This window comes from Xenopus tropicalis, chromosome 7 (genome assembly GCF_000004195.4).
Source record: "Xenopus tropicalis strain Nigerian chromosome 7, UCB_Xtro_10.0, whole genome shotgun sequence".
Taxonomy (NCBI): Eukaryota; Metazoa; Chordata; class Amphibia; order Anura; family Pipidae; genus Xenopus; species Xenopus tropicalis.
This window is the reverse complement of record NC_030683.2, coordinates 52,690,426-52,716,816: the sequence shown is the minus strand read 5'-3', so window position 1 is coordinate 52,716,816 and position 26,391 is coordinate 52,690,426. Positions and strand designations below refer to the sequence as shown.

General features: G+C 36.8%; 2 protein-coding genes across 3 annotated transcripts in view; one reads left to right on the top strand and one right to left on the bottom strand.

The window, feature by feature from the left end:
• ogdhl (oxoglutarate dehydrogenase like) overlaps window positions 1-6,821 on the top strand; it is a 56,039-nt gene extending 49,218 nt beyond the window's left edge. Inside the window, exons 21-23 of the mRNA XM_002933905.5 lie at window positions 599-762; window positions 2,150-2,304; window positions 6,528-6,821. Of these exons, the coding sequence (XP_002933951.2) occupies window positions 599-762; window positions 2,150-2,304; window positions 6,528-6,651 (443 nt within the window). The 3' untranslated portion in view covers window positions 6,652-6,821. The remainder of the gene's footprint in view (window positions 1-598; window positions 763-2,149; window positions 2,305-6,527) is intronic.
• Window positions 6,822-8,834: 2,013 nt separating this feature from the next.
• Window positions 8,835-26,151, bottom strand: c10orf53 (chromosome 10 open reading frame 53). Of its 2 annotated transcripts, none has more exons than XM_004915961.4 (3): window positions 25,978-26,151; window positions 20,848-20,967; window positions 8,835-8,986 (listed from the first exon to the last, which is right to left on the bottom strand). In XM_004915961.4, exons 1-3 carry the CDS (start codon window positions 26,072-26,074, stop codon window positions 8,880-8,882), a joined length of 324 nt encoding a protein of 107 aa, XP_004916018.2. In that variant the 5' UTR covers window positions 26,075-26,151; the 3' UTR covers window positions 8,835-8,879. The 2 variants fall into 2 exon arrangements, with proteins under 2 accessions (XP_004916018.2, XP_002933960.2); XM_002933914.5 differs by lacking the exon at window positions 8,835-8,986 and adding an exon at window positions 18,398-19,136 and having other exon boundaries at window positions 25,978-26,139.
• Between the last annotated feature and the right edge of the window lie 240 nt (window positions 26,152-26,391).

Sequence of the window (26,391 nt, the reverse complement as noted above, 5' to 3'; positions counted from 1 at the left end):
ACCGTACAGCGCTGCATACATAAGTAGCACTTTATAAATAAAGATATACATGCATATATACATACATCATTTGCCGTCTCAGAGGAGTGCGCAGGTCGAAAACCAGACTGTATAGAGTCCAGCAGATTATGGGTGCAGAGGAAGTTAATGACACCAGAAAAGACAAGATGTTCCAGAAGTTTAGAGGCTAGGGGCAGGAGAGAGACTGGACGATAGACAGTACGGGTCCAGTGTAACCTTTTTAAGAATGGGTTTGACACAGACTTGTTTGAATAGAGAGGGGAAAGTACCAGAAGTGCACATTTCCATGTTTAATTTATATATTGAATTGGGCAGGAAGTTGATTTACATGATAATAAAATGTGTTCTCCATCTGTCACAGGTTTGTAAAAACCACAAGTGCAAATTGCTTTAACTGAAAATTAGCTAAGTGGACATTTGACTTATGTGGTACTTAAATTATCTTTTCCTTGTAATTAAACAGGGCTAAATATACAACTCTTCTGCTCTGTATGTTGTTTATAAAGCCTCTTTGGATTTCATGTAGGTAACAGTCGATATTAAGAGCTAATGGAAATGTACTTTCTCTAACCTCAAGGTACAAATTTTCAGCGTGTGATTCCTGAAAATGGTGCAGCATCCCACAATCCTCAGGCGGTTAAAAGGGTCATTTTCTGCACCGGGAAAATTTATTATGAGCTGGTAAAAGAGAGACACAACAAAGGGTTGGATAACCAAGTGGCTATCACTAGGTTGGAGCAGGTACTTTTTTTTCTCTAGGAAGATGGAGATAATGTAATATTGATGTAGACTTAAAATGTACTCTAAATGCATTATACTCATTGGTAGTTGAATTCCTTCTGTTACACTGCAACATTTTATTTTTTGACTATCATTGTAACACAGACGTTGGGAATTATAATTATAATCCTTGTGTGTGTTATTTAGATCAAATAAAATACATATTTACAATATAAACCCATTACAATATCTGTACCATTTTTTAATTAGAAACCTTTGTATTTTGCATCTTATGCACACACACACACACACACAACTACCTCCTGGAAACCTACAGGGCCAGTGGCCGTCCAGATGTGAAAAAAAGCAGACTTGAAAAAAAAACAAAAGCAGGGACTGTCCTGTACCAAATTTGAAAAAGGAGTTTGTTTACTGGATTGTCATTGGTCAAGTGTTGATAAGGGCAACTCAGGCACAGGTAAGGAAGTGAAACATATGCAGAGAGTAATACACACCCACTCCCCCATACTGCTGCAGGCACTGAGGAATACAGAGCTCCAGTTAGATATATAAAAATAGAGTTAAGATTTTGATTTAACATCCCCTTTGAGTTAACCTTTTAGTGTGTTATAGAATGCCCTTTCCTTAGTAACTGTTACATTTATCCTTCATTTTTATAGTTGTTCAATTGTTTGCCTTCCTCTTCTGACGCCTTCCAGCATTCAAATAGGGGCCACTGACCCTGACAGCAAAAAAAAAAAAAAAAATCCAAATATAAGAGCTGCTGAACAAAAAACTAAGTAATTAAAAACAAAGACCTAATGCAAACTGTTTCAGAATATCACAGTCTACATAATACTAAAAGCTAAGGCTGACTGGTATCTGATCTCATCATAGAATAGTCTATGCATCTATTTAGGCAATAAAGCTAAAATTAGACAAGATTGTCCAATTATAATTTTGTATATGACTAGCTTTAGAGCTGTTTAAGGTTTCTGGCTATGCAGCAGTATTTTACAGCAAATCAATCATACACAATCTACAGGCCCTTAAACCTCTGCTTTGTAATGTATGCTTAATTCTTAGTGGCTACAATGCTGTCTGTGTCAGTGTCCCTGAGAATCCATACACTCTAGTGCCAATCGGTGGATTCAGTACATGTGCAAGGGGTGATTACTGCAGCTTTATGACAAGAATGAAACCTATGGACACATTAAAGTCTAGATTTCATTTGCTTATAACCTAAAGAACTGTCTATTCCCCTTAGACCTGTTTAATTTGTCACCTCGTACAAACACATAGATAATACTGTTGAATCATAAATGTAGTTTTACTTGTAATAATTTATGTATTACTTTTTTGGGCAAGCAAAATCTTTATTGGAAGTGTCTTACCGTTTTTCATACAGCTCTCGCCGTTTCCCTTTGATTTGGTGAAGCAAGAAGCTGAGAAGTATGCCACCTCAGAACTGGTTTGGTGCCAAGAAGAACACAAAAATATGGGATATTATGACTACGTTAAAGCACGTTTTCTCACCATCCTAAACCATGCAAGGCCTGTTTGGTAAATGCTGTTAAATGAGTCTAACATATTGGGGCATATTTACTAAAGAGGCCAAACTTAAAATTTGGACTATTTTTAGCATTTTTTGCTGTGACATCAGGAATTTATTATAATGTGTTTACAACAATTTTGAAAGTATACCAAGGAGAGCAACCCCAATTTTTGCCAAAGGTAATTTTACCAGGACCAAGCTGTAGAATTATAAGTTCAGCTGCCACTTTTGCATCTGATTATCCATGCTCCGTGCTAATATTGGGATATGAACACTGCCTTATGGTGCAAATTTGGCTGTGTATTTTCACAATTCAGTGGGGTAGAGGGTTTACACATTAATTCTATACACATATGATACATTGTGGCACATTATGCTTGCAATAGCATAAGTATGATTTTTAGTAAATATGCAATGGTACCACAAAACTATGCATGACATATTGATGCAGAGTTAGACAGAGTTAGTCTTGGAGAAAATGTGGCCTTTATTAAATATGCCCCATAGTTTGAGGAATAAGAGAATGCAAATGCATAGAGATTACAGGCTTGATCTTCAACCTGTGACTGCATTTTAATAGTTTTTATTTCACTGACTTGACTATACCTTGTGTTTTGAGTCCATGTTGCCTTTGTAGACATTTTGATGCTCAATAACTGTTTATTCATGTGTCAAATGCATTTGAGTAATGGAACTATCCACATGCATTACCATAATTACATAATTTATGCAGTGGACCAAACGATTTCAGTGAAATTAAAGCCACAAGACTCAAGATGATGTAAAATGAAAGAAACCAATAACACTCTACATAAGACTTTGACAGCACAAATAGTCCAGATGGTATTTGCGATGTGTATATATTAGCACCACACAGACTGACTCCTTGGTTATTTTGAGTAGTAGAATCTGCTGTACTAGATTGATCCTTAATATATTGGATTCAACTTCCTTTTCAGCTCCTTGTGACCACACAATCTTACATCTATGGAGAATAGAATTTCAAACTTTGTCTAGAACACAAAAACATACAGTGTTTGCTTATTTTTTCTAATTCTCTTGTCCAACTCAAGCAATTAGTATATGAATCAAAGCTCTGAGTATAATGGAAAAACCTCACCAGTGGAGCCGTGAGCTGTTCCTGCTCCACATGGTATCTCAGTCAGCATTAATTATACAAGCACAGTATTTAGATCTAGATTTAGATTTAGATGTTTGTTCTGTTTAGGGATTCACATAGTTTTGTGAATCTAAACTGCCTATTTATTTGGCTGTAATGGCCAGAGATCTCAATATTTATGAATGATGTGAAGTTGGAGTTAACTTACAACTACACTTCTATATTTTACTTTTCTTTCTGTTTGCTGAACTGGAATATTAATAAGTTACTCTATAATTATTATCTTGCTTTAGTTGTATGATTCAACTTGCAGTTTTAGTCTTGCCTAAGCATCCATTATAGTCATCCATTGTACTATTCCCCATACTTAGCACTATTCATGGTGGCTTTACAAGCTGAGTGAGAAAAGCACTAATATGTTATATTTATAAAATGGCATTTTTGCTGTGAGCTTCAAAAATGAGGGCAGCTGCACCTATTGATGCAGAGGTATCCTGGAACTACCACCATCAAAGGACCAGGCGCTAGCTCCAAAGATCCCTGAGCCCAATAGGTGCACTTGCATCTAAAGAAACTGGTACTTGCACTGAACAGTGGAAATGACACCAACTGGACTAGGAAAACATTCAGTGTAATTGAGCCCAGTTTACAGCTAAGTGTGAGTACAGTTATTAATTGCATTGACACAGTGCCCCCTTGTGACCTTGCCAGAGCTGGAACTCTGTGAAAAAGTGCATTATGGGAAAGAAAGCATTAAGATTGTGCTTGAAATAGCACTTTGCCCACTAAACCTGCGGGTGTACATATAGTACATATAGTTTATGTAGTTAACTGTGCCTGTGCCAATGATAGGGTTAATGTACTTGATATAAATTGTTAGTATGTCAGTACCTTGCACAGTATGAAAGTAAATGAGCCATGCTTACAAACCTACCTCATGATATTACAGTGTGCTTTCACTAGGATAACTATGTAAATCATTATGCACTCTGCAATGCGAGGAATGACCTTGAATCGCTTCCCTCTTTCAGAGACCTGGGAATCTTAAGAGCTACAAAAGTAATAAAGCTGAGACTGAGCCATTTGTAATCGGGGTGTCTGACAGCATTAGTTTTATTTCTGAAAGGAACAAATTTGTGCTTATATCATTCATAGCTCCATAGCTGCTTATGACCTTCCTTATTCTGAATTCCATTATCCAGAAAACTCTGAATTGTGGTATGGCCATCTAAGCAAATAATTCTAATTTCTAAAAATGATTTCTCTGTAATAATACAACAGTACTTTGTACTTGATTCTAACTAAGCTGCATGAATCCATCTTGGTGGCAAAACAATCCTATTGGGATTATTTTATCTTTAAATGATTTTTAGCAGATATAAAGTATGGTGATCAAAATTATGGTGGGATCCCTTTCCAGGAAATCCCCAGATCCCAAGCATTTTGGATAGTAGATCCTATACCTGTAAAGGGGTTCTTTTTTGTAGTGGATTGGGGTGATTTATAGATTTACAGATTATTTCCTTGTTATAGGGAGACTGCTCCTTATACAGCAGTGATCCCCAACTAGTAGCTCGGGAGCAACATGTTGCTCACCACCCTCTCTGATGTTGCTCCCAGTGGCCTCAAAGTAGGTTCCTATTTTTAAACTTCTGTCTTCTGGAAGCATAGATACACAGTTTTACTCCAAGCAGAGCCTCTTGCAGGCTAGCACTCTATAGGGTTGATTCACTAAAGGTCGATAAGCGTTATCGCATGCTTTTTTGCGTTAAAATTGACACAAAAAAACGCACGATTCGCTATAGTATTATCATTGTTACAGGCCAACTGATAATCTGATACATTTCTCGCAGCAATGGTGTATCAACTAATGTGTCAAGCTGCAGCAGTTTGGAGAGTTGCAGCCAGACTTGATGAGCTGCAACTGAGAAAAAATACTTTTTAAAACTTACATTTTAGACAATTAGAAAAAAAAATAAAAATAGAAACCCATTGGAAAAGGGAACAAGTTTTTCATTTCATAAAAAGGCGAATGTCTCCTTTAGGCACAGTAAAAGAAGTAAAACGTTTGGAAATTAGCTCAGTTTTTATGTCCTTTGCAAGTTTATTGCACAAAAACTGTTTATGGCATTATGACCACTGATTATAAGTAGCTGCCCTATCACAAACAATGAAAAGTTTTATAGCCTGCTACAGGCAAGTACTGGGCAAAATAGCAGGTGTTTGGGGAAGATTCCAGTGATGCAATTACTCAGTAAGGCATTTGCTGCTGGTCATGCACATCATTTTATTTGTAGAGATTGCTTATAAAGCAACTTGGGACCCATCACTGTTATTCCCTGCAAGAGTTCTATACAATTATTTTTCTGACGTAGTCAGAATTATGTAGTTACAGTCAATAAACTCTAAAAATGTTATTCTAGTGATTTTAGAAACAAATGATGTAATACTGCATTAGTAGAGATGCGTGAGTAAGTAAGTGATGCAAGTGAGTGCAAATAAAGGATCCATGTCAGATTAAAGACAGGACACAATTTGAGTGTCATTGTCACTTGCAGTGCTGTGCTGTACTGAGAGGTACCATTCCTTTCCACCTACTGGGCAGAATGAGTGCTGAATATTCAGTGTATTCTCATTGGAGAAGCAACATGCATGCTAAATTAACCCTCAAGCTGCTTGCAAAGCATCCTGACAGGACAGCTGCTGTATGTAGGTAGCCCAAAATTAAATGCAGTGCCTACAATTGAAAGGGGCTACTGCAATCACTGGTATGTGTAACAGTGATGGCAGGAAATTTAGAAGTGCATGCTGTAGCTTTGGTGTCATAGAACTTCTCCAATAAACTCATAAGCCAAATTCTTTAGGACTTTACATGATCTTTACTGTTTTTTAAAAACTCAAATTGATTAATGCGCCAGTAGTGCCTCGCGAAAGAGGAGCCAATAATTTGGCAGCTATATGCCAGACTAAAACACTTAATGAATATTGTAAAAAACGTGCACAAAGTATGTATTTTATGATAAACTGGCAGAGCTATTTATACATTTGTATCTTTTGACAAATTGTGATAAATTGCAGCTTTTTCATTGGGGTTTTTTACTGTTTCTTTAGGTACGTTGGTCGGGACCCAGCAGCAGCTCCAGCCACTGGAAATAAGAACACTCACCATGTAGAACTCAAGAGATTTCTGGATGTTGCCTTTAATTTGCAATATTTTGAAGGAAAACCCTTCTGATGTACTTAAGGAAATTACTGATTTAAACCAGTGCTAATAATCTGCAATACTAAACTCTTCTCAATAAGTTATAACTCACAAGCTGATTTCTATCATTTCCTTCCCCAGTGTAGAACAGAATTAACATGTTGCACTGGCATCTTAATAAAAGCAACTGCTCTCAACAAAGAGTTTGCTGATATTTTCTAGAGGTGTGTTGGCATTTGCTCTTTCTATGTCTAAAGATGTTTACAACTTCTTATATTTTACTTTGGGGGTATGGTTTTCCTTTAAATTTTGCACCACTTTGTGCCATGTTGACATCATCATTAATTGTGGTGTCTAGTGAGCCGCCCCAGCTGGTCCTGAACATAGATTTTGCTTGGATGCCTTAAGTGGCACCCAATCAAAAACTTTAAACCTGGCTGATCGACGAGTCGACTGATATCTGCAGCCTTCTCCGATATAGGTCACCTCTTCAAGTCGCCATAAAGGCACAGAATATCCCACGAAACGAGGTTTCATATGACAATATCGGTGTGTGTATGGCCGGCTTTACCCATAAGAAGCATCAGGAGCACCATAGAAGGGCCCCCCCTCTGAATTTTTAATACTGAATGTTACAGTTCCACAGATATGTATTGTATAAAACCTCTTCCACCAAGATTAAATATACTGTACAAGTAGATCCTTAGAATTATCAATTCACTCCATTAATGATCTTCAAGCCATTACTCTCTTTCTTACGTGGTTGAAGAAAGATTTGGGGTCGACTTGGAACCTTAAAACTCCCAAAACATCTTTTTTGCCACCTGCAATTTTGGGCCGACCTGGAAACTTCCAATCCACTTTTTTTCCCCCAATCCACCTTAACTTGCTTATTGAAGTATGAGATTTGTCATTGGACACATCAGCCCTGGTGGATTGAATTCATGGCTACTAACCTAAACTGTGTGTTGGCTTGAGTTCTTGCTTGCCCCTCTATGTCTGCCCATTAAAAAACTCTATTCTACTCCTCCTTCCTGATCTGGGTTTATCTGATTAGTTCCCAGGTAAACTATCAGATGTTACAGAAACCTATGCAGACTTGTTGGGAGAGGATCTCATCCATGGCCTGATGTATTCCTCAACTAACTAGGGTCAATAAGCTCTAAGGCATGATAAGATGATGATCTTATGTTATCTACTGCATTGGCACTTTTACACAGGAAGAATAAACAGAGGTAAAATGCCATTCATGGGTCTTTACAAAATGAAATAGATTTGGGACTTACTGTTTGGCGCCGGTGAGGATGGAGGCTCAGGGATAAAGCTCCTGTTTCCCACGGGTCAAAAATCTGCATTAAAAAGCTGCTGTATATAAAGTTTTTTTTAACATACCTTCCCCCTGAGGTGGAAGAGAAGCCGAGGTAGTGACAGGCAGACTTTTAACAGTATCTGGGTCGAGTTTGCAACATTTGTTATAGGCTGCTTACATTGTTTCAAATGGCCTCTGCTTAAGCCTTGTGTCTTGAGGTGGAATCAAGTTGCAACATTTGTAACAGACGGCTGACATTATTTCCAATGGCTGCTGCATAAGCCACTTCTCCTGAGGTACTGTTTTAGCTGCTTAGTCCTGTTCTGAACTTTGGAACCATAGTGCTTTTTGCTCATTATTCATGAAGCTACTCTGCCTTTTCATATAATACTTTAATGTGATCCAAATATTACTGTTATATTGGTTTCTTAGTTAGTGAACTAGTGTCTTTAACCTGAGTAATTGCTACTTTACCTGCAGCTACCCAGAATTGCTATTGTCTCTCAAAATACTAGTTCTGTCTTTACCTTCTAGCTGAGAGATAGGGGCTGATTTACTAATCCACGAATTCGAATCCGAATGGGAAAAAAAACGAAAAAAACGCAAAATACCGATCATTACGAAAAAAACGCATTCGGACGCCTTCGGACCGTTCGTGGATTAGTAAATCAGCCCTATACAGTATATCAAGGGGGAGGAGAGGAAGGAGAAGGAGGAAAGAAAGAGTATAAAAAAGGAAAAGAACGGAAGGCATGAAAGAAGGGTGAAAACAACTCTTGACTATTTGTGTATATATATATATATATTTTTTTTATGGAAACACATTCTCATACATCATCTATGACTTCTAAAGCAAATGTTAAAACATATGAAAAAGGTTTCAGAAAGGTTACTATTGAAAAGGCTATTGATAAATTACAAATAAACATAACCAACATCTCTGAACAACTTATCAACCATGAGAAACGCCTTGATGAATTTGATTTAACAGTTTCTCAGATTCAGAATGATACACAGAACTTGCAGTCTCGGTTGGATCCTTTGAAAAAACTAGATGATCTGGAAAACAGATAAAAAAGAAACAATCTTAGATTTATCGGCATACCAGAGTCTTTCCAGAATGATTCTCTGTATAATCTTGTCTCCAAAACATTTCCTCATAAACTTGGACTTCCTCCAGAATGTGGCAATTTCAAGATTGAAAGATTACACAGGATTGGTCCATTAAAAGACTTTCAAAACCCAATACCAAGAGCTGTAATTGTCAAATACTTAGACTATTCTGTGAAAAATCAATTGTTTCAAGCATACAACAAGCGAAAATGCTAGATTTAGAATGGAAAATAATCCTTATTTTTAAGGATTATTCACTCTTCCTTTCTCAAAAACGTAAAGAATTCTCAAAGGTCTGCCAAGCGCTGATAAACCACAACATCGACTTTTCTCTAATGTACCCTGAAAGACACAAAATCTTCTTGCCTTCTGGTACAAGAATCTTTAATGATCTTTAAGATGCATCCACGTTTGTCAACTATCTGGAAAGAAAGGAAGTCACCAAAACTTCTCTTGATGGAAAAATAGACTATACAATTAAAATCCACTCTAATAGCCAGAGAGCCCGCAAATATGATAAACCACGCCATTCTAAGATTTCCGAAGAGCTGAAGCCTACTACTCTCCAAACTCACTCCAATTCCAGATCAAGATCAAGGTCACCTCATCCTCCCAGGGGAACTAACCCCTCACATATCAGCGAAGATTAAATGTTATTTGAAACATGATCAGTCATGCTTAATTGTGCCTGACCCACAAGGGGATGCTTTTCACCCTGATAACTCTTAGAGAGAGTATTCAGACCTTTATCCTTTAGGAAAAAAGGAAGTTACATATGATTAGATTGTATTGTTTAAATGTATCTACCTAATATTGTTATGCTATTCACATTTATTGTTAATATTGTTGAATATTTTTGCCCAGTGGATGTTATTACAAGTATGTTAGAGTATCAAATTCTGATACAATTTTCTGATATAATTCCAACATAAAGCTGGCCATACACGTGGCGATCCGACGATGTTTCGTACGACCATCGGTCGCACGAAACATCGTCAGATCCGCCACACACCATTCAGGGCTGAATCGGCAGGTAAGGAGGTAGAAACAATAGGATTTCTACCTCCTTCTGCCGATTCAGCTCTGAAGGGAGAATTTTGGTCAGGCGCCTTCTATGGCGCCCGATCAAAATTTTCTAACTTGGCCGATCGGCGAGCCGACCGATTTCAGCAGCTTCCTGCGATATCGGTCGGCTCGCTGACATGCCATACACGCACCGATTATCGTACGAAACGAGGTTTCGTACGATAATATCGGTGCGTGTATGGCCACCTTAAGTCTTTACCATTGAACATAGTTTCCTGGAATGTCAATGGATTAAATCATTACTATGAAAAGCTTTACTCACATAACACTCATAACAACTCTGAGACAAAGACATTGTTTCTCACTGCAAGATCCCCCAAAACTTCCTTGGAACAATTAATAGATCTTAATGGACCAATTTTTTGGGTGGTCCTGATGGCCTCCCCGCTACTTTTTATAAACTTCTGAAGGACAAAATGTCTCCTTTCCTAACTAATCTATCTAATGATACTATCTGGTAAAAAAAACTTCCCTCTAGTGAACTTTCTAGCCTTAAAGTTATACCAGAAAAAGATAAAGCTTTTTCTCTCCCCTCATCTTATAGGCCAATAGCTCTATTAAATCAAGATATTAAGTTATCAAAAATTTTGGCTGATAGATTGTCCCTGATCCTTCCTTCTGTTATCTCCGAAGCTCAAAACGGTTTTATTAAAAATAGATCAGGGGTTAAGAACATAAGAGCTTAACACAATATAATATTTTTTACCAAGATACATAAGATTCCTTGCTCCATAATTAATATTGATGCTGAAAAAGCTTTTGATAATTTGATTTGGGACCATCTTTTCAGTTGTTTGGATTTATTTGGTATTAATGGCCCATTTTATCATTACATTCAATATCTTTACTCTAATCCCAAAACTCAAGTCATTTTAGGAGGTGCCCAATCCAAACCTTTAAAAATTTTTAAGGGGACTAGACAAGGCTGCCCCTTATCTCCCTTGTTATTTAATATAGCTTTAGAATTTATTAGAGCTTTCAATTCTTCTATGGCTTTCCAAGATATCACTATTAACAAGAAGCAACTTAAGGTACTAGCATTTGCAGATGACTTGCTGCTAATCATAAAAAATCCCAATGACTCTCTTAAAGCTGTTTTTGATATGCTTGTGAATTTTCAGTCCTTTTCAAGACTGAGATAATGAATGCATTTGGCTCTATATCTAACTCTCTTTTAAAAAAGCTGCAATTAAGACACCCAAAAACACAACTCAAATATTTGGGCTTAACTATTCCCATAGATTTAAATAATTTGTATTCCTTGAACATCACTCCTGCCATTAATAATATCATCTCAATGTGTAAAAAATGGATGCATTCCCCATTAAATTTAAAAGGCAGGGTGATCTTTTTCAAAACTTTAATCTTTCCTAAACTGATTTATTCTTTAATCAACTTACCTTTACTTATTAGACACTCAGATATAGAAAGCTAGATTCTGCACTTGTGAAATTTATTTGGAATGAAAAAAAATCGAAAATAGCTTTGTCCAAATTAAGGGGACCTGCTAAACTTGGTGGACTAAAAATACAGAATTTTAGAACATTTAACCTGTCTGCTCTAACAAGATACCTTATTGAATGGATCTTTCAAAGTAACAACCCAGAGTACACCAACCCAGAAATAGAATTACTCCATGAACTTTATTCTGATATATTTTCTGCATTACATAGTAAATGGAGTAATTTACCAAGAGATATTAAAAGGAATCCTCTATATCGGGACACTATTTTTGTATGGAAATATCTATTCTCCAGCCATGGCTTCAGTTACTCTCAAACTCCCTTCATGCCACTTAAACTTCTATTGAAATCCTCTGACCCATTAAGGTCTTCCTACTTTTTACTAACATCTGAGAAAAAAACATCATATTGATGAAAGACCTACTAGATCCAAACAATTATTCTTTAATTCCCTGGCCATTGTTTAAAGAAAAATTCAAGTAACTTGAAATTGATAAATACTTTTCAATTGATAAATACTGCCAATGTGGTTTATCAGTGACTCACAATAAAGACAATTTTGTTGTCCCTAAACATAGACAGGCTGAGGCAATATTAGAATTTAAAGACAAACCACATAATATAAAAATCAACGTACTTTCTGGTACATTCTGGGATGTTTTTACCCAAGATAATCATCCCTTAGAGAATGTGTCTGCTAAGTGGTCTGTTTATCTACAACACTTTATATCCCCTTCGCAATTGGTTAAGTCTATGCATGAATTCAACAATCCGATTTTTGCTGAAAGCTGGAGGATTCACCAATTCAAACTTGTCCATTTAATATAAGGAAAACTTTTTGTTCGTAATAAGTGCTTTAAAACAAACTCTTTTTGCCCCAAATGTAATGAAACTGGTGTTAATTTATTCCACTACCTATGGTCTTGTCCGAAGATTGGTAACTTCTGGAACATGGTGGAAAGATTCTTGAACCACAGGTTGAATTTAAATATAAAGTTATCTCCTAGTTTCGCTCTATTACATATTAAAAAGAGGAGGTGTTATCAAGCATTTTACCAGTCTCCTTAGCCCAAAAAATTGATAAATTATTATTTTTGTTTATGGCTGCCTCTAAAAAAGCATTATTTTATTATTGGGTAAAAGAGGAAACCCCTCCTATAACAGAAATTATTTCTTATCTTAATCAGCTGAGCTGGCAAGAGGCCATCAAAGCAAAAACAAGTGAACCTAAATCCAGGATCCCTTTTAAAAATACATTGTCATATTTCTTTAATGCTATAGATATAAGAAATAAGGAAAAGATTTATAAAATGCTGCGTATATAGATTTATTTCAATAATTCACGAACATATAAGCAAAATTATCCTTGATTTTGCCCTCTAGGAAACTTTTCTTTTCTTTTTATAGTTTATCCACTGGGCAAAGTTAGTTCATTTGTTTTGTTTTTCTCTATTTAAATTACTTATTTTGTTCCTCTGTAAGCATTCTATTTTCTTAATTTCTTATCTTTTTGAAGGAAAAACGGTTAAATGTGACTATTGTTGTACAACCTATATTTAAATAATTTGTCATTATTCATCCTACATGTTTATTGCAAAACTTCAATAAAAGTTTTGGAAAAAAAAATATAGATTTATATGTGCGGGATGAATAGTAAGGGCTAAACTACATGGGAGATTTTGTTTGATGGTACTGGATTGACAGAATGCATCCTACAAGTTGGATGCAGTTACATGGGTCAAAATATAATGGAACTGATACAAAATCTCTGATATGTAAACTACATGAAAGGATTGAACTGACACAACATGCCTGTCAGAAGGGAAGGCTCTGGCAGCTTTGTTTTTCCTCATTAAAATACACTGACTGTCAGATGTAGATGCATGAGCCAAACAACATACAACTTTTATCTGATCCAACAGCCTATAGGATCCTACAAAATCTTATGCTGTTGCATGGTGTTGCGTGCTGTTGCATGACAAGATCAGATAAAATCTGACCCACAAAATCTGATCAAAATCTCCCTTGGAGTTTAGCCCTTACAGTGTAAAAAAAGTATTTTTATTTATACTATTCTTTATACTATTTCCTCATTGATCCTACTTGTTTAGTTGCTCTTCGAGTGAAGCGCATTGCTAGGTGGTCTATAGGTGGTCAAACTGGTCTGCTTTCTGACATATTGGCCCATTGGCAAAGTGCACAAAGGATCCACACGAAATAAAGAAGATCTGCAACTCCTCTTTATCTGCCAATTCACCAAATTTTTACACCTGCCTGATCGTCGACCAATAAGTATAGTACATGGATATCAGTCAGGACTGGTGGACCACTGAACACGCACAGATAATCATACAATTTTATCTTTGTATGTATTGCTGCTTTAAGTCTTTGCATCTGCAGGATATAGGATAGAAAGTAAGTAAGATGTTAATGGGGATATAAATCTAAAATATAATTTTGCCTAATGGAAGAAAATTCTGTGCAACTTTGCAACAAACATCAGTGAAACAATAGTAATTGTTAATGGTTATTTGCATATGTAACTGCAACTGGAAGTAGTATTTGTCTGTCCCTTTTTTGCAGTCTTGGTTCCCATGTAGAAGCCATATGTCCACCAGCCAAGACAGATCTGTTAATTAGCTGACTTCTGCTGCTTTGTTTTTAAAGTCAGGACCACCAATATAGAGAATGGTAAGGGGCTGACAGATGCTGCTTTCAATAGAAATTACATCTACAAATAACTTTCGGTTTTTCAGAACTGCATTTTCTTATAGGCAATATATAGCTTCCAGAGCAGCGCAGAGCAGTACACATCTGGCATGCACCATTATAGAAAGGATCTAGAGAAATCCTACTGGCTGAGAATGTAAAAGGGGGAGGTACTAGCATAACAATGATTGTTCCACTGGCCATGTATTGCTAATTAAAAGAGACAAAGTCTGAACAAGAATAAGGCTAGAAAAATTTTTTTGTATGCATGTGGCACCAATTCTATCTGTATGCTCAGTTAAATGGGTTACCTTGTCACTGAAATTTGTAAGTATCCTTTGTCAAAAAGACAATGTGTGAATCTAAGTTGGATTTGGTGCCTCATAACTTACAAAGTAAGCTACTGTATGAAGATTGATGAAATTCACATGCTGCAAGGCTGATATATAATGAGCTAAAATACATGTTGCAAACTCAATATCCACCAGAAATAACTACCATTAAGCCATGTACTACAGGGATGTTATATGTGGCCTGTATATAGAAGTATAGTGGCATCTGTGCCCTGCATGCATCATAATGGGTTGCAGAGTCACTACATGTGCCCCTCCCCATGTCTCCTCACACAATACATAACCTTTATTTTATACTCTCCAATCTTACTAGTATCTTGGCTGTCTGTTTGGGACTTGTAGGGACAACAGCCCACTTTTGCCTGTGCTGTATGCCTTAAATCAAAGTGGGTATTATGTGAATGTACTGCTTGCTTTTACCATACAATAATACTCATGGATTCTCATAATTACATCTACATAATTTTGAAACCTACACTCGTCACTATATTAGCCCTAGGAACAACTGGGTGCAGTGTTTGTATACAATTCATTTTCTGGGCTAATACTAAGAAAAGCAACCTATAATTCTTAATAAAATTCACCCCCCCCCCCTTCCCATGCGGGATATGCAGTTTGGCTATACTACAATGCCCAGCTATTTTTGCACAATGCCTCAGTTTCTGTTGTGGTCCGGTCTCCCTCCCAGTTAGTACTCATTAATCGCATATTGCTGCTTCTCTTCTAGGAAACAGATATAATCTAAGCCTTTCTGGTAAGCGCATACCTGTTTTCAAAGAGAGGGGGGTTTCCCTTCTTCCTTAAATATTAACACAAAAAATGTATAAACTGTATAACATTCTTCTATTTAGATGTTTACAAGAGCTAACAGACTGTTTGAACTGAACAGATGTTTTATGCCTTGTTTAAAGCACACCAAAAAGCCCTTTACTTAGATTAATTAACTTCTGACTTTCTGGCCCCTGTCCATATTTCTGCTGATAAGCCCAATCTTCTTCCCAGCCTGTATGGAAGTGCACCAATGCAGCAGAAAGACTGACAGTTTGGCATTACTGCCAAGAAAGCACTGTTTAAAGCAAGAAATACAGTTTGTGCTTCACAGATTGAATAAATAGATTTACATATTATAAAAGCCTTACGTGCATGGGCTTTAAGTCGTTATGAATTGTAAAGAACTACATTTAACATTTTTATTGCTGGAAAAGAAAGAATGAAAAATATGTTTATTAAAATGTCTGTTTTCAGCTCACTAGCATATTGTAAATTGCTCTTAGGAACCCGTATTTCATATTTTGTTTGGCTCCCAGAGCATTGTTAATTATACCTTCGTCTTTGTAGCCTGAATTGGCTCAGAAACCAGACCACGTATTGTACTTAGTTTTGCATTCTGTCAGCCAGTTTTGTTGCATTTAGGCAGTCCCTGCCCTGGCAATTTGCCCTTTTAGTAAAGATGTAATCACAATATTAGGCTACAATCTTCTTAATTATATAAGGCAATAAGTCAAAAAAGAAACATAAAATTGGGAAAAAGCAGAATACATTTGCAATTTTGGGTAGGAATATTGGGGGGGAAACAGCTCAAAAGATGCATATGTAGTACACGCCAGGAAATGACTACTCTAATACAAAAGGGAAAAGAACTTTAAGTTCTAAAGTGCTAAACAGTTACATTTCTCCCTGGTACTAGGACAGAATATGCTGTGATATAGAATGTTCCAACAAACAAGCTAGGAAGTCATGAAGGAGCTTATAGTCTGAAGCCACTTTTTACATCATTACTATTTAAAGGGTCATTTACAGCCACAAAAACAAGTGCTGCCTTTCTAAGACACAAGTTTCATATCATGAATTTGTGTCCAAAGAGTTCTGCTGCCAGAAATGGCACTTTGCACACTTCTTTCGTAAATGGCCCTTTAGGTTTGGAGCTGTTCCTAAGACACACGTAGAGACAATTATCAGTAAATGACCAGCATTGTCTGTTTTTGTAGCAGTTACAAGTAGCTGCTACTAGTAGCTCTGTGTGTCTTAGCCCTTAACCTGTGCCATGTAGCCCTAGTAGGGTTTGTGAAGCAAACAGATCAGTTTTGCCAGTGCATGGTGTCTGTATGCTATATATTAATTACTTTAGAATGTGTTCATTTTTTTCTGGTCATTTTTACTGTTACTGTTCCTTTAAGATCTGGGATGCGACAATCTATCTCAATTTTGAATAGTATATGCATTCAGAAAATACCTGCATTTTGTAAGTGAAAGGAATTGTGAATATAGGCAAAAGTTTGGCATGTGGTAGGGATAACACTTTCTATTTGCCCCTTTTTTGTACCTTATTGTCAGCAAGGCCTTACATGTCTAAAGAGCACATTTCATTCATTACAAAGAAAACAGCTGTGTAATTTTCTGCTATTTGTTACAAAGCAAATTAAATAATTATCTGTTTGTCACAACAATATACATGTTGGATAAATGATTGTGGATTGCTGTATATTTGACTTGAAAATAAGATCAGCATCTAAAATATTTTAAACACAATATTTATAACTAATTACGATACACTGAAGAATTTATATATTACATATTATAATATCATTGCCTCCCAACTGTAATGCACTGCAGTAAATTTTTTAAAAACTTCATTTTTATGTGGGTTTCATTTTAATATTTTATTGGGCTTAAAATTATGTTTTACTGACACCTACCATATAAATAAACCTGGGAATGATTATTATTTTTGACCATGGCATGCATGTCAGGGTCTCTTTGTGATGATTTCACAAAGATATGGGAAATTCCTTCCACTCACAAAGTTATAACTAAGGTATTTCTATCACTGTGTGACTCAAATATGCATGTGCACGTCTCCTGTAGATATGTATCAATGTACATTAGCATACCTCCCACCATTTTGACCATGCCACTTGAGTGGTTTAAGGAGAATGGAGAAGTTGGAATGGCCTAGTCAAAGTTGAGACCTCAATCCAATTGAGAATCTGTGGAAATACTTGAAGATTGCTGTTCACCAGTGAAAACCATCCAACATGAAGGAGCTGGAGCAGTTTTGCCTTGAAGAATGGGCAAAAATCCCAGTGGCGAGATGTGGCAAGCTCATAGAGAATTATCCAAAGCGACTTGCGGCTGCAATTACAGAAAAAGGTGGCTTTACAACAGGGGTCCCCAACCTTTCTTACTCGTGAGCCACAGTCAAATGTAAAAAGACTTGGAGAGCAACACATGCACCAAAAAAGTTCATGGAGGTGCCAAATGAGGGCTTAGATTGGCTATTAGGCAGCCTCTATGCACCCTATCAGCTTACAGGGGGCTTTATTTGGTAGGAAATCTTGTTTTTATTCAACCAAAACTTGCCCCCAAGTCAGGGATTCAAAAATAACTACCTGGTTTGGGGGCACTGAGAGCAACATCCAAGGGGTTGGGGAGCAATATGTTGCTCACGAGCCACTGGTTGGGGATCACTGCTCTACAAAGTACTGACTTTAGGGGGGTGAACAGTTATGCACGCCAAAGTTTTCTTTTATTTTGTCCCATTTGTTGTTGCTTCACAATAAAAATAAATACATATTCTACAAGTTGTTGGCATGTTCTGTAAATGAAAGCAAACTCTCAAAACAATCCAGGTGTGCAGCAAAGCACTGTATGTAACCTGTGCAGAAAAGTGTGGGCTTCTCAGGAAAGAAAAACACCAATGATAGAAAATCAAGTGAGAAATATGTAGACAAAAAAGGACAAAATGCTAGCTATATAAGTATATATTTTTATAAAAAATATTTCTGAGAAAATCACCAGCGCATGGGTTGTGACATTCACAGAATAATGTCAGTGGTAAATCTTTATACTTGATGCATTAATCCTCTGCACAATTTCTAATTTAGATGACTTTTCCCTTGTAATTTACGCAAGATTAAATAAATGACACCAAGAAATAACTTAATTTTCCCATTTTCATTTTAACCTTTTTTCTTTTGTTTTTTACCTATGGCACAAATCTTACAATCTATAAATATGTGAATATTTACATAATGTAATACAGCAAACTGAGGAATGCTTTCTTGGCATTTCTTGTTCACCATTTTAATAATCACCATAGCAACAGTGAGGAACAAATTCTATATTGTTAACTATGTTCTTCTCTGCATATTGTAGTTCTTAGGATTCAATAAATGATCATTGTTCAGCAGTTGCGATCGCTTTCTCGACCAAGGTAGAGGTTTTGAGGATTACATTACTGCATATTTTGTCTTTCCTTTCCTTAAGTTCTGAGTGAGTTGTGGTGTAAATGCTGTAGACATTTAGGGATATAGAGATTCACTGCAGGGACCTGGGAATATGGCAAGTATTATGCTTTCATAAACTTTAAGTTGAAGCAGAGCTACTGTAAAAATACAGGTGATACATAAACATTTCTTCATTAATAAGCATTTTTGACTGCTTTTCTGGCTTCTTCACAAAGTGGGTCTAGCTGCCCATCTCCACCTATAACCAAAAACATATGAAATATTTAAGTTTTGTTGAACTTCAGTATGATGCAATTCTATTGAAAGGGGTTATAAAAGCTACAAAAATGTTCCTAAATGCTGAACAATACAACAACTAACTTGGTCTTTTGTTAAAGGAGACTTTTTGAGATACATGCATTTTTATTTTTATGGATGATTTCAGTCCTGCACTGCAGAGCTCTATGAGCCCTTTTGTGGCTATGAGATTCATTTAACATAAAGTGCTTCCTGCATAGGTGTGAGCCTGCTTTTGACCTAGCTCATTAATGTTGCTGATACTGGGATTACAGAGGAGCTTTATTTCAGACAAGGCAATATCTAGCTACAAGTCTTCCTAACCTATGTATTTGGTCAGTGACATTAATAAAAAATATACAGCTATATATAAGAGACATAATAAAAAGCCAGAAAGTGCTGGAAATAAAAATTATGTGACATGCTAATTTACTGGGTTGACCTATCTCACAAAGCCGAAACTAGACAAATATTCATAACCGACCCGCGCGCTCTAGGGGGTTTATTTCTTATAGATTTCACTTGGTAAACTATACTTATTCTGTCAGATTTACAAAGCGCTTTTTTAATGATGGAATGATTGTTCTAGTTTAGGAAGGAGCCAAGTCATTATCATATTGCATTTTACTTTGAATATAAACATGACTGATCTAAGAGATGAACAGACCAAATAAATATAGGGCAAACTGCTCCTTATGTTGATAAGAGGTAAATATATTTAGAAAGTGACCCAATACTGCAGCTAAATTAAACAAATGAACAGGTTCAGTTAAGCTTAGGGTTTTTTTTCGTAATGATTGGTATTTTGCGACTTTTTCGCGAATTGTCACGAATTTTTCGAGCGCTCAATATGAAAAAGTCGCGACAATTCACAAAAGTCGTAATGGCTATGCAAAAGTCGCGACAATTCACGAAAGTCGTAATGGCTATGAAAAAGTTGCGACAATTCACGAAAGTCAAATGGCTATGAAAAAGTTGCGACAATTCACGAAATTTGTAATGGCTATGAAAAAGTCGCGACGATTTGCGCAAGTCGTAACGGCTACGAAAAAGTCACGACGGTGACGAAAAAAACGCAAAAAATATGAAAAAGTCGCAAAATGTTTGTTTCCAATCCGATTTTTTCCCATTCGGGATTCGGATTCGTGGATTAGTAAATCAGCCCCTTAGTGTTTGACCACATAAGACAGTTTTTTAATACACGAAAGTATTAACAGCATGTGCAGTTACATGAAACTGAACATAAAACATAAAAAAGGAATTTATTTTTTTCCTATATTAATGAGTGCATGGATAAAAGGAACTCACCTAGATGAAAAAGCTTTTAATTACAGGTATGGGATGCATTATCCAGAAACCTGTTATCCAAAAAGCCCTTAATTACAGGAAGGCCATCTCCCATAGACTCCATTATAATTAAACAATTCAGATTTTTAAAAATAATTTCCTTTTTCTCTGTAATAATAAAACAGCAACTTGTACATGATCCCAGATATAATTAATCGTTATTGGGTTTATTCAATGTTTAAATGATTTTTTAGTAGACATAAGGTATGGTGATCAAAATTACAGAAAGATCCCTCATTCAGAAAACCCCAAACATTCTGGATAATAGGTCCCAAGCCTGTATTAGGGTAAATGTAGACAATACATGTAATAAGTCTTTATCTTACCAAAGTCCAGTTCTTTAATGTTACATCGGAATACAAGCTCTCCATTGACTATCAGTTCTACTGTGTTCCTATCCAAAATTTCTTCTAAAATAACTTGGTGTCCATCAGATACCAACACAGCTGAAAAAGATTGTGGTTCACTGATAAGTCACGGTACAGCTTTTTCAAAAGTACAAATGCTACAGAGTAATTGGATATAATAGATGTACACTATAGTCAATATGTTCTTTTCCTGTATGTCACAGGATTTCCTGGTTACAGAATAAAACTTACAAGGACCAGGTTCTAGTGTCCCTGTTTTGTCTGACTATTCGGCACTATTCCAAATGTCTGCCTAATTTTCAGCAGTAATTAGAATGTAAGAAATATACTAGCGGTTGGAAATCAATAGAAATTTTAACATGGCGGCACAATGTTGATACTCTGCACACAAACCATGCAATTTGTTTAAACCCATAGTTTTCGCTTGTTTAGACAGTGTAAGTTTTAGCATCTCACTGCCTTCATTGAGACCAGATTTGCTGAGTTCACTTAACAGCAGTAAAACTTCAGTTCTTTAGATCCTAGTGGGATCCATTATTCAGAAATGTTATTCACTAAATTATACATCACGGGAAGGCCATCCCCCATAGAACCCATTTTAAGCAAATAAGTCAAATTTTTATGATTTCCTTTTTCTCTCTAATAATAAAACAGTACCTTGTACGTGAGCTCCATGAATCCATATTGGTGGCAAAACAGTCCTATTCAATGTATATGACATTTAAATGTTTTATTTTTAAGCACGTTAAAGGTATGGTATGGAAATAACCCCTCATTCAAAAATTTATTTTTTAACATCATTATTTCTGCCCCCAAATTCCCTGTTCAGTACTGAGAAAGGTGCTTAACTGTTTCTGCAGATCCATATTTCTTTTTGAATATCTGAATAAAGAACTGGGACATGAGGATAGTGAAAAAGACAAGGTAATATTAATTCAGATAGATAATGAATTGTGTCAGTGTAGTTACCCATAGAAACAGATCTCTGCTTTCATTTTTTATCTTATAGTCGACTGAGCAAAACTGATGGCTGTTGGTAAGTACTAATATCTGTACTGGTACAATTTAGCATCTATGTTTGAAAATCAATACCAACATAACAAATATAAAAAGTAACTCCATAGTAAGGGACAATGGGGGTCTTGCAGCTGTACTAAGAGATGCCATGTGTAAATGATACCATGTTTGAAAGCAGAAGACATAAATAATCAATTCTGTCAGTCCATTCATCCACTTGATGAGGTTTTAGCAGCTGAACTCAACTCCATTTTTTTACTTTAATACTACACATACTTTTTGCCTAAAAGCTTTATGGCACATGCAATTCCGAGTGTTTTCTTTCCAGAATGCCTTGTAGCTCAGCGGACAGGGAACATAAGGGTTGAAATTATTCCCATTCACCTGAATTTAGAGTTCTTTGTGGGCACATCTCTTTTGGTAATGCTGAGCCAGGCAATAATCGCCCATCAAAAGAAAAAACAGTTCATGTGATTGCCAGGGGGAAGGGGGGAAAATTGAAATGGTTTGACCCTACCCTTTGAGCTAGAAAACACCCGTATTTGGTTTTCTTTGGACTCAAAAATATTGGTTTTATAGAACATTATTTTTGTTAATCTGGTGTCTAAGAAATTAGTTATGTGAAAGATGTTTATGGTCCCTAGTCTGCCACAAAACTTTCTGAGGCACCGAGCACTCAGGATCCTTTCTACAAATATTTGGAATAGAATATTGCCCAACAATAAAAACAATGCAAGATGGATCATTAGGTAATGTTAAGAAAAGTGTGCTATACATTTTTTAAATAATTTAAATGATTTTTAACAAATAATGGAAGAAAACACAGAAATTTTTATTAACCAGACTATCAATTCTGTGGAAATATAATGCCTATAGAATGCCAGTCAGAACTATACTAAGGTCCAGTGCTGTGCTAGGCACTGGACCTCAATTTATCTACCCCCTTCCCACTGTCAGTTGGCGAAAGAAAGACGGTCTGAGCATGTGCCAATCAGGACGAGAGGAATTCCACTTCAGCTTTGCACAACCAATTCAATCATATAGGCTAGAATTTCGCTTTGCTGTCTAAAGAGTTACACCTATAGGAACACATTCACTTGCATTCTGTTTTCTGTTTCCGGAACAGCAAACGATATGTACATCTGCAGTTTATTTAATCCTATAACCACAGTCAGTTTTGTACAGCCATTTACTCTCTTACTTTGTCACCATCTGTTCTGGTGAAGTGTATGCAACTGCTGTTGTTGGATTATAATTTATTAATATTTTTATTATTAATGAAAGCTCTTAATGACTAACAGAATTTAAATGAGTCTAAATGGCCATGTGCTTACTTACACCTATTACTTTTTAATGAAATTTATGTTTGAAAACAGTAGGACTTAATTATCAGGGAATATATATCATTCACAGCCTCTCATAAACAAGAGGAACTATATATAACTAGATTTAATAGACTTAAACATTAAAGGCATAAGTAGTATTTGATATTTCCTAGTTGAGTTGACCATTCATTAGAGGGAGCTCTGGTGCTTACATCACACTTAGGGAGACTACCAGTCAATTCTACTAATTTCAATAACTTCAACAAAAACTGCAGTTCAGTTTAAAAAAAACAAAAAACTTTGTTACCTTCCTTTAAAAATGCCACAAATGCCGTTCGTTTTTCCCACTGACGTTCAGGGCTGAATTGTCAGATGTGGAGGTAGAAACAATAGGAATTCTACCTCCACCTACAGATTCAACCCTGAACATAGATTTTGTTGTTGTTTGTTTGTTGTTGGAGCCCAATCAAAATCTTTTAACCTGGCCAATCAACGAGATGACCAATATCCGCAGCCTTTGCATTATCGGCCATCTTGTCGATCCGCCATAAATGCACCAAATATCATACAAAACGAGGTTTCATACGATATCATCGGGGCAAGTATGGCCAGCTTTAGTCTTTTTTCTGAACAAAAAAATTCATGTCCATGCTGGTAAGGTGAAAGGATGAATGAAACCTTTTTCCAGGTTTTCTTAATGTAAACCTAAAGCGCTTTTAGCTCTGAGTACATTTCACCAAGAGAAATGGCAGGCCCAGGTTGATCATGCAACTATAAATTTGATAAAGGGGGTGATGTTTAATAATAAGAAAACATCAATGTCCTCATGGTAAGACTTAGTGATTCGCTAAATGGGGGGTTGGGCGATCTTCAGAATGATTTAGAAAAAATAATATATTAATAAGGTTCCTACTGTCCACTGCAAGAGAAGGAGTAGAGAGATACATTTGAATAAACTGCCACTTAAGCAACTCTGAAATAGTAAGTGACACCTCCCCTATCTTCCCTTGAATGCCAGAGAGTGTAAAGTTTTAGACAGGCGGAAGTTTCAGCAAGAAAAAAAAAAAGAATAGGTGGGTCTAGGAGTAGTGGACATTGGTAAGAACACAAATCATGATCTTGCTTAATTTAAGGCATTTATTGATCTAATTACCAGATTCATCAAGTCCTTAGGTAATTCGGAAATGCCCAACTGAGTCAGTTCATTGTTAAATACTGAGAAAGACCAATAGAGAACTGCTGCTTTAAACCTGCCCTTTTGCAATGTCTTCAATGGATCTGTGAAACTCAGACGCAGGCTGCTTTCCCTGCTGCACCCCCCCCCCCCCAATTATCTTAAAGCAATACTATAGAGCGAGAGTTCATCTACCATAATATATATAAAAAACTCACAGAATAAAAACCTTTTATGGGTTTAGTAGTATTTGTACTTTGTAGTAGTATTTGTATTTTGCTGATCCAGGACAATAAGCCAGGGGAAAAAGCAGCTCTCTGGTGCTGTAACATTATTAAAGCCCATGTAGTAAACGGTAAAATACTGTGTATATATATATATATATATATATATATATATATATATATATATATACTGTATATATTACCAATACAGTGCCCAAATCCTGCCCTACCTCATGACTGTAAAATTCTGTTTGTTTATGAAATAAATAAAAATAGTGGTCGCTGGTCCAGTTACTTATGTTTCATATCTGAACAGGGTTGGACTGAGCTGCCGGGACACTGGAAAAAAACCCGGTGGGCCCCAGCAGGTCAGACCAGACCCTTGCCGGTGCTCCCCCTTCCTTCTGTTCCTCCCCTGACGTGTTAAACTTATCAGCGTTTAGGGGAGGTCATCGGGTGGGGGACCCTGCGGGTGGTTAGGGAGGCTCAGCAGGGGCCCCTGCGGGGGGTAAGGTAGGCTCAGCGGGGGGGGGGGGTTAGTGGGTGTGGGGGACATGGCCGGCGGGGGCACCTGCAGGGCCCCTGGGGTGGCAGCCCCGGTGGGCCCTGCACCCCCCAGTCCGACCCTGTATCTGTATACAAAGAAGAGTGGCTGACTCTTTTTATCTTTTAAGCTCTAAACTCACATTTTGATAAATCTGCTCTGACAGTCTTCCATTACATAACTCCATTACAGACTTATTATTACCTAAATTCACCTACATTGATGCTGCTCTCAATTCTTGACCCCATCTATGTAAAACACTATAATCTTTTACTATGATTTAATTCCTATTACAAAATTCTCTAAGTCCCACAATATTTGATTAAATGGATCACAAAGCTATAATTTCTTTGGAAGTGCTTGTAGATTGTAAGCTCTTTTGGGCAGGGCTCTCTTCACCTCTTGTATCGGTTATTGATTGCTTTATATGTTACTCTGTATGTCCAATGTATGAAACCCACTTATTGTACAGCGCTGCGGAATATGTTGGCGCTTTATAAATAAATGTTAATAAAAGTGCGACGTTTCCCACTACTTTATACCAAATGCCAACAGAGGGATTGCACTTATACTGGCCTAGCAAAGTTTGATAAGATAGCAAATACATTGGCACCCCCTAATGTTTGTCTTTGTTTTGTGTTTCAATACCTGATACACACAAGTGAGTAATGGGTAATAAGGAACAATAACATTTCTCTGAAACCATTACTTCTCAGGTTTACTGAGTTGAAGGATATTTGCAACTTAAGAAACAGGGACATTCTGGTTTGGCTCAATGTAGCGCCTTTGCCCTTATGATCTCACCTCTCAGACCCTGAAGCCGGGAAACCCGGTGATCCACCAGCCCAGAGCTGGACGAATATGGGCCAAAACGCAGCGTTACCAGAGCCTTCTCCGGCATGATCCCGCTACAGAGCACCGTCCTTAGCAACCGAGCGCAACACCGCCCTTAGCAACCCAGCGCAACACTGCCCTTAGCAACCCAACGCGTCCTATGATCACGGAAACAGGCCTGCACTAATCGCTGGTAGCTCTCTCTCACAGAAAATCTCCCAGCTTTCCCGGAGGGCAGCAACAAAATGCTAGAGTCACAGAAAAAAGTAAAATAGGGCTATTTAGACATCGGTTTTGAACGGCTGTGACTCAAAGTAACCTGTCATGCTGTGTAAAAACTGTTAATCTTTCTCTGATATATATTCAGGAGTGAAACACTTAGTA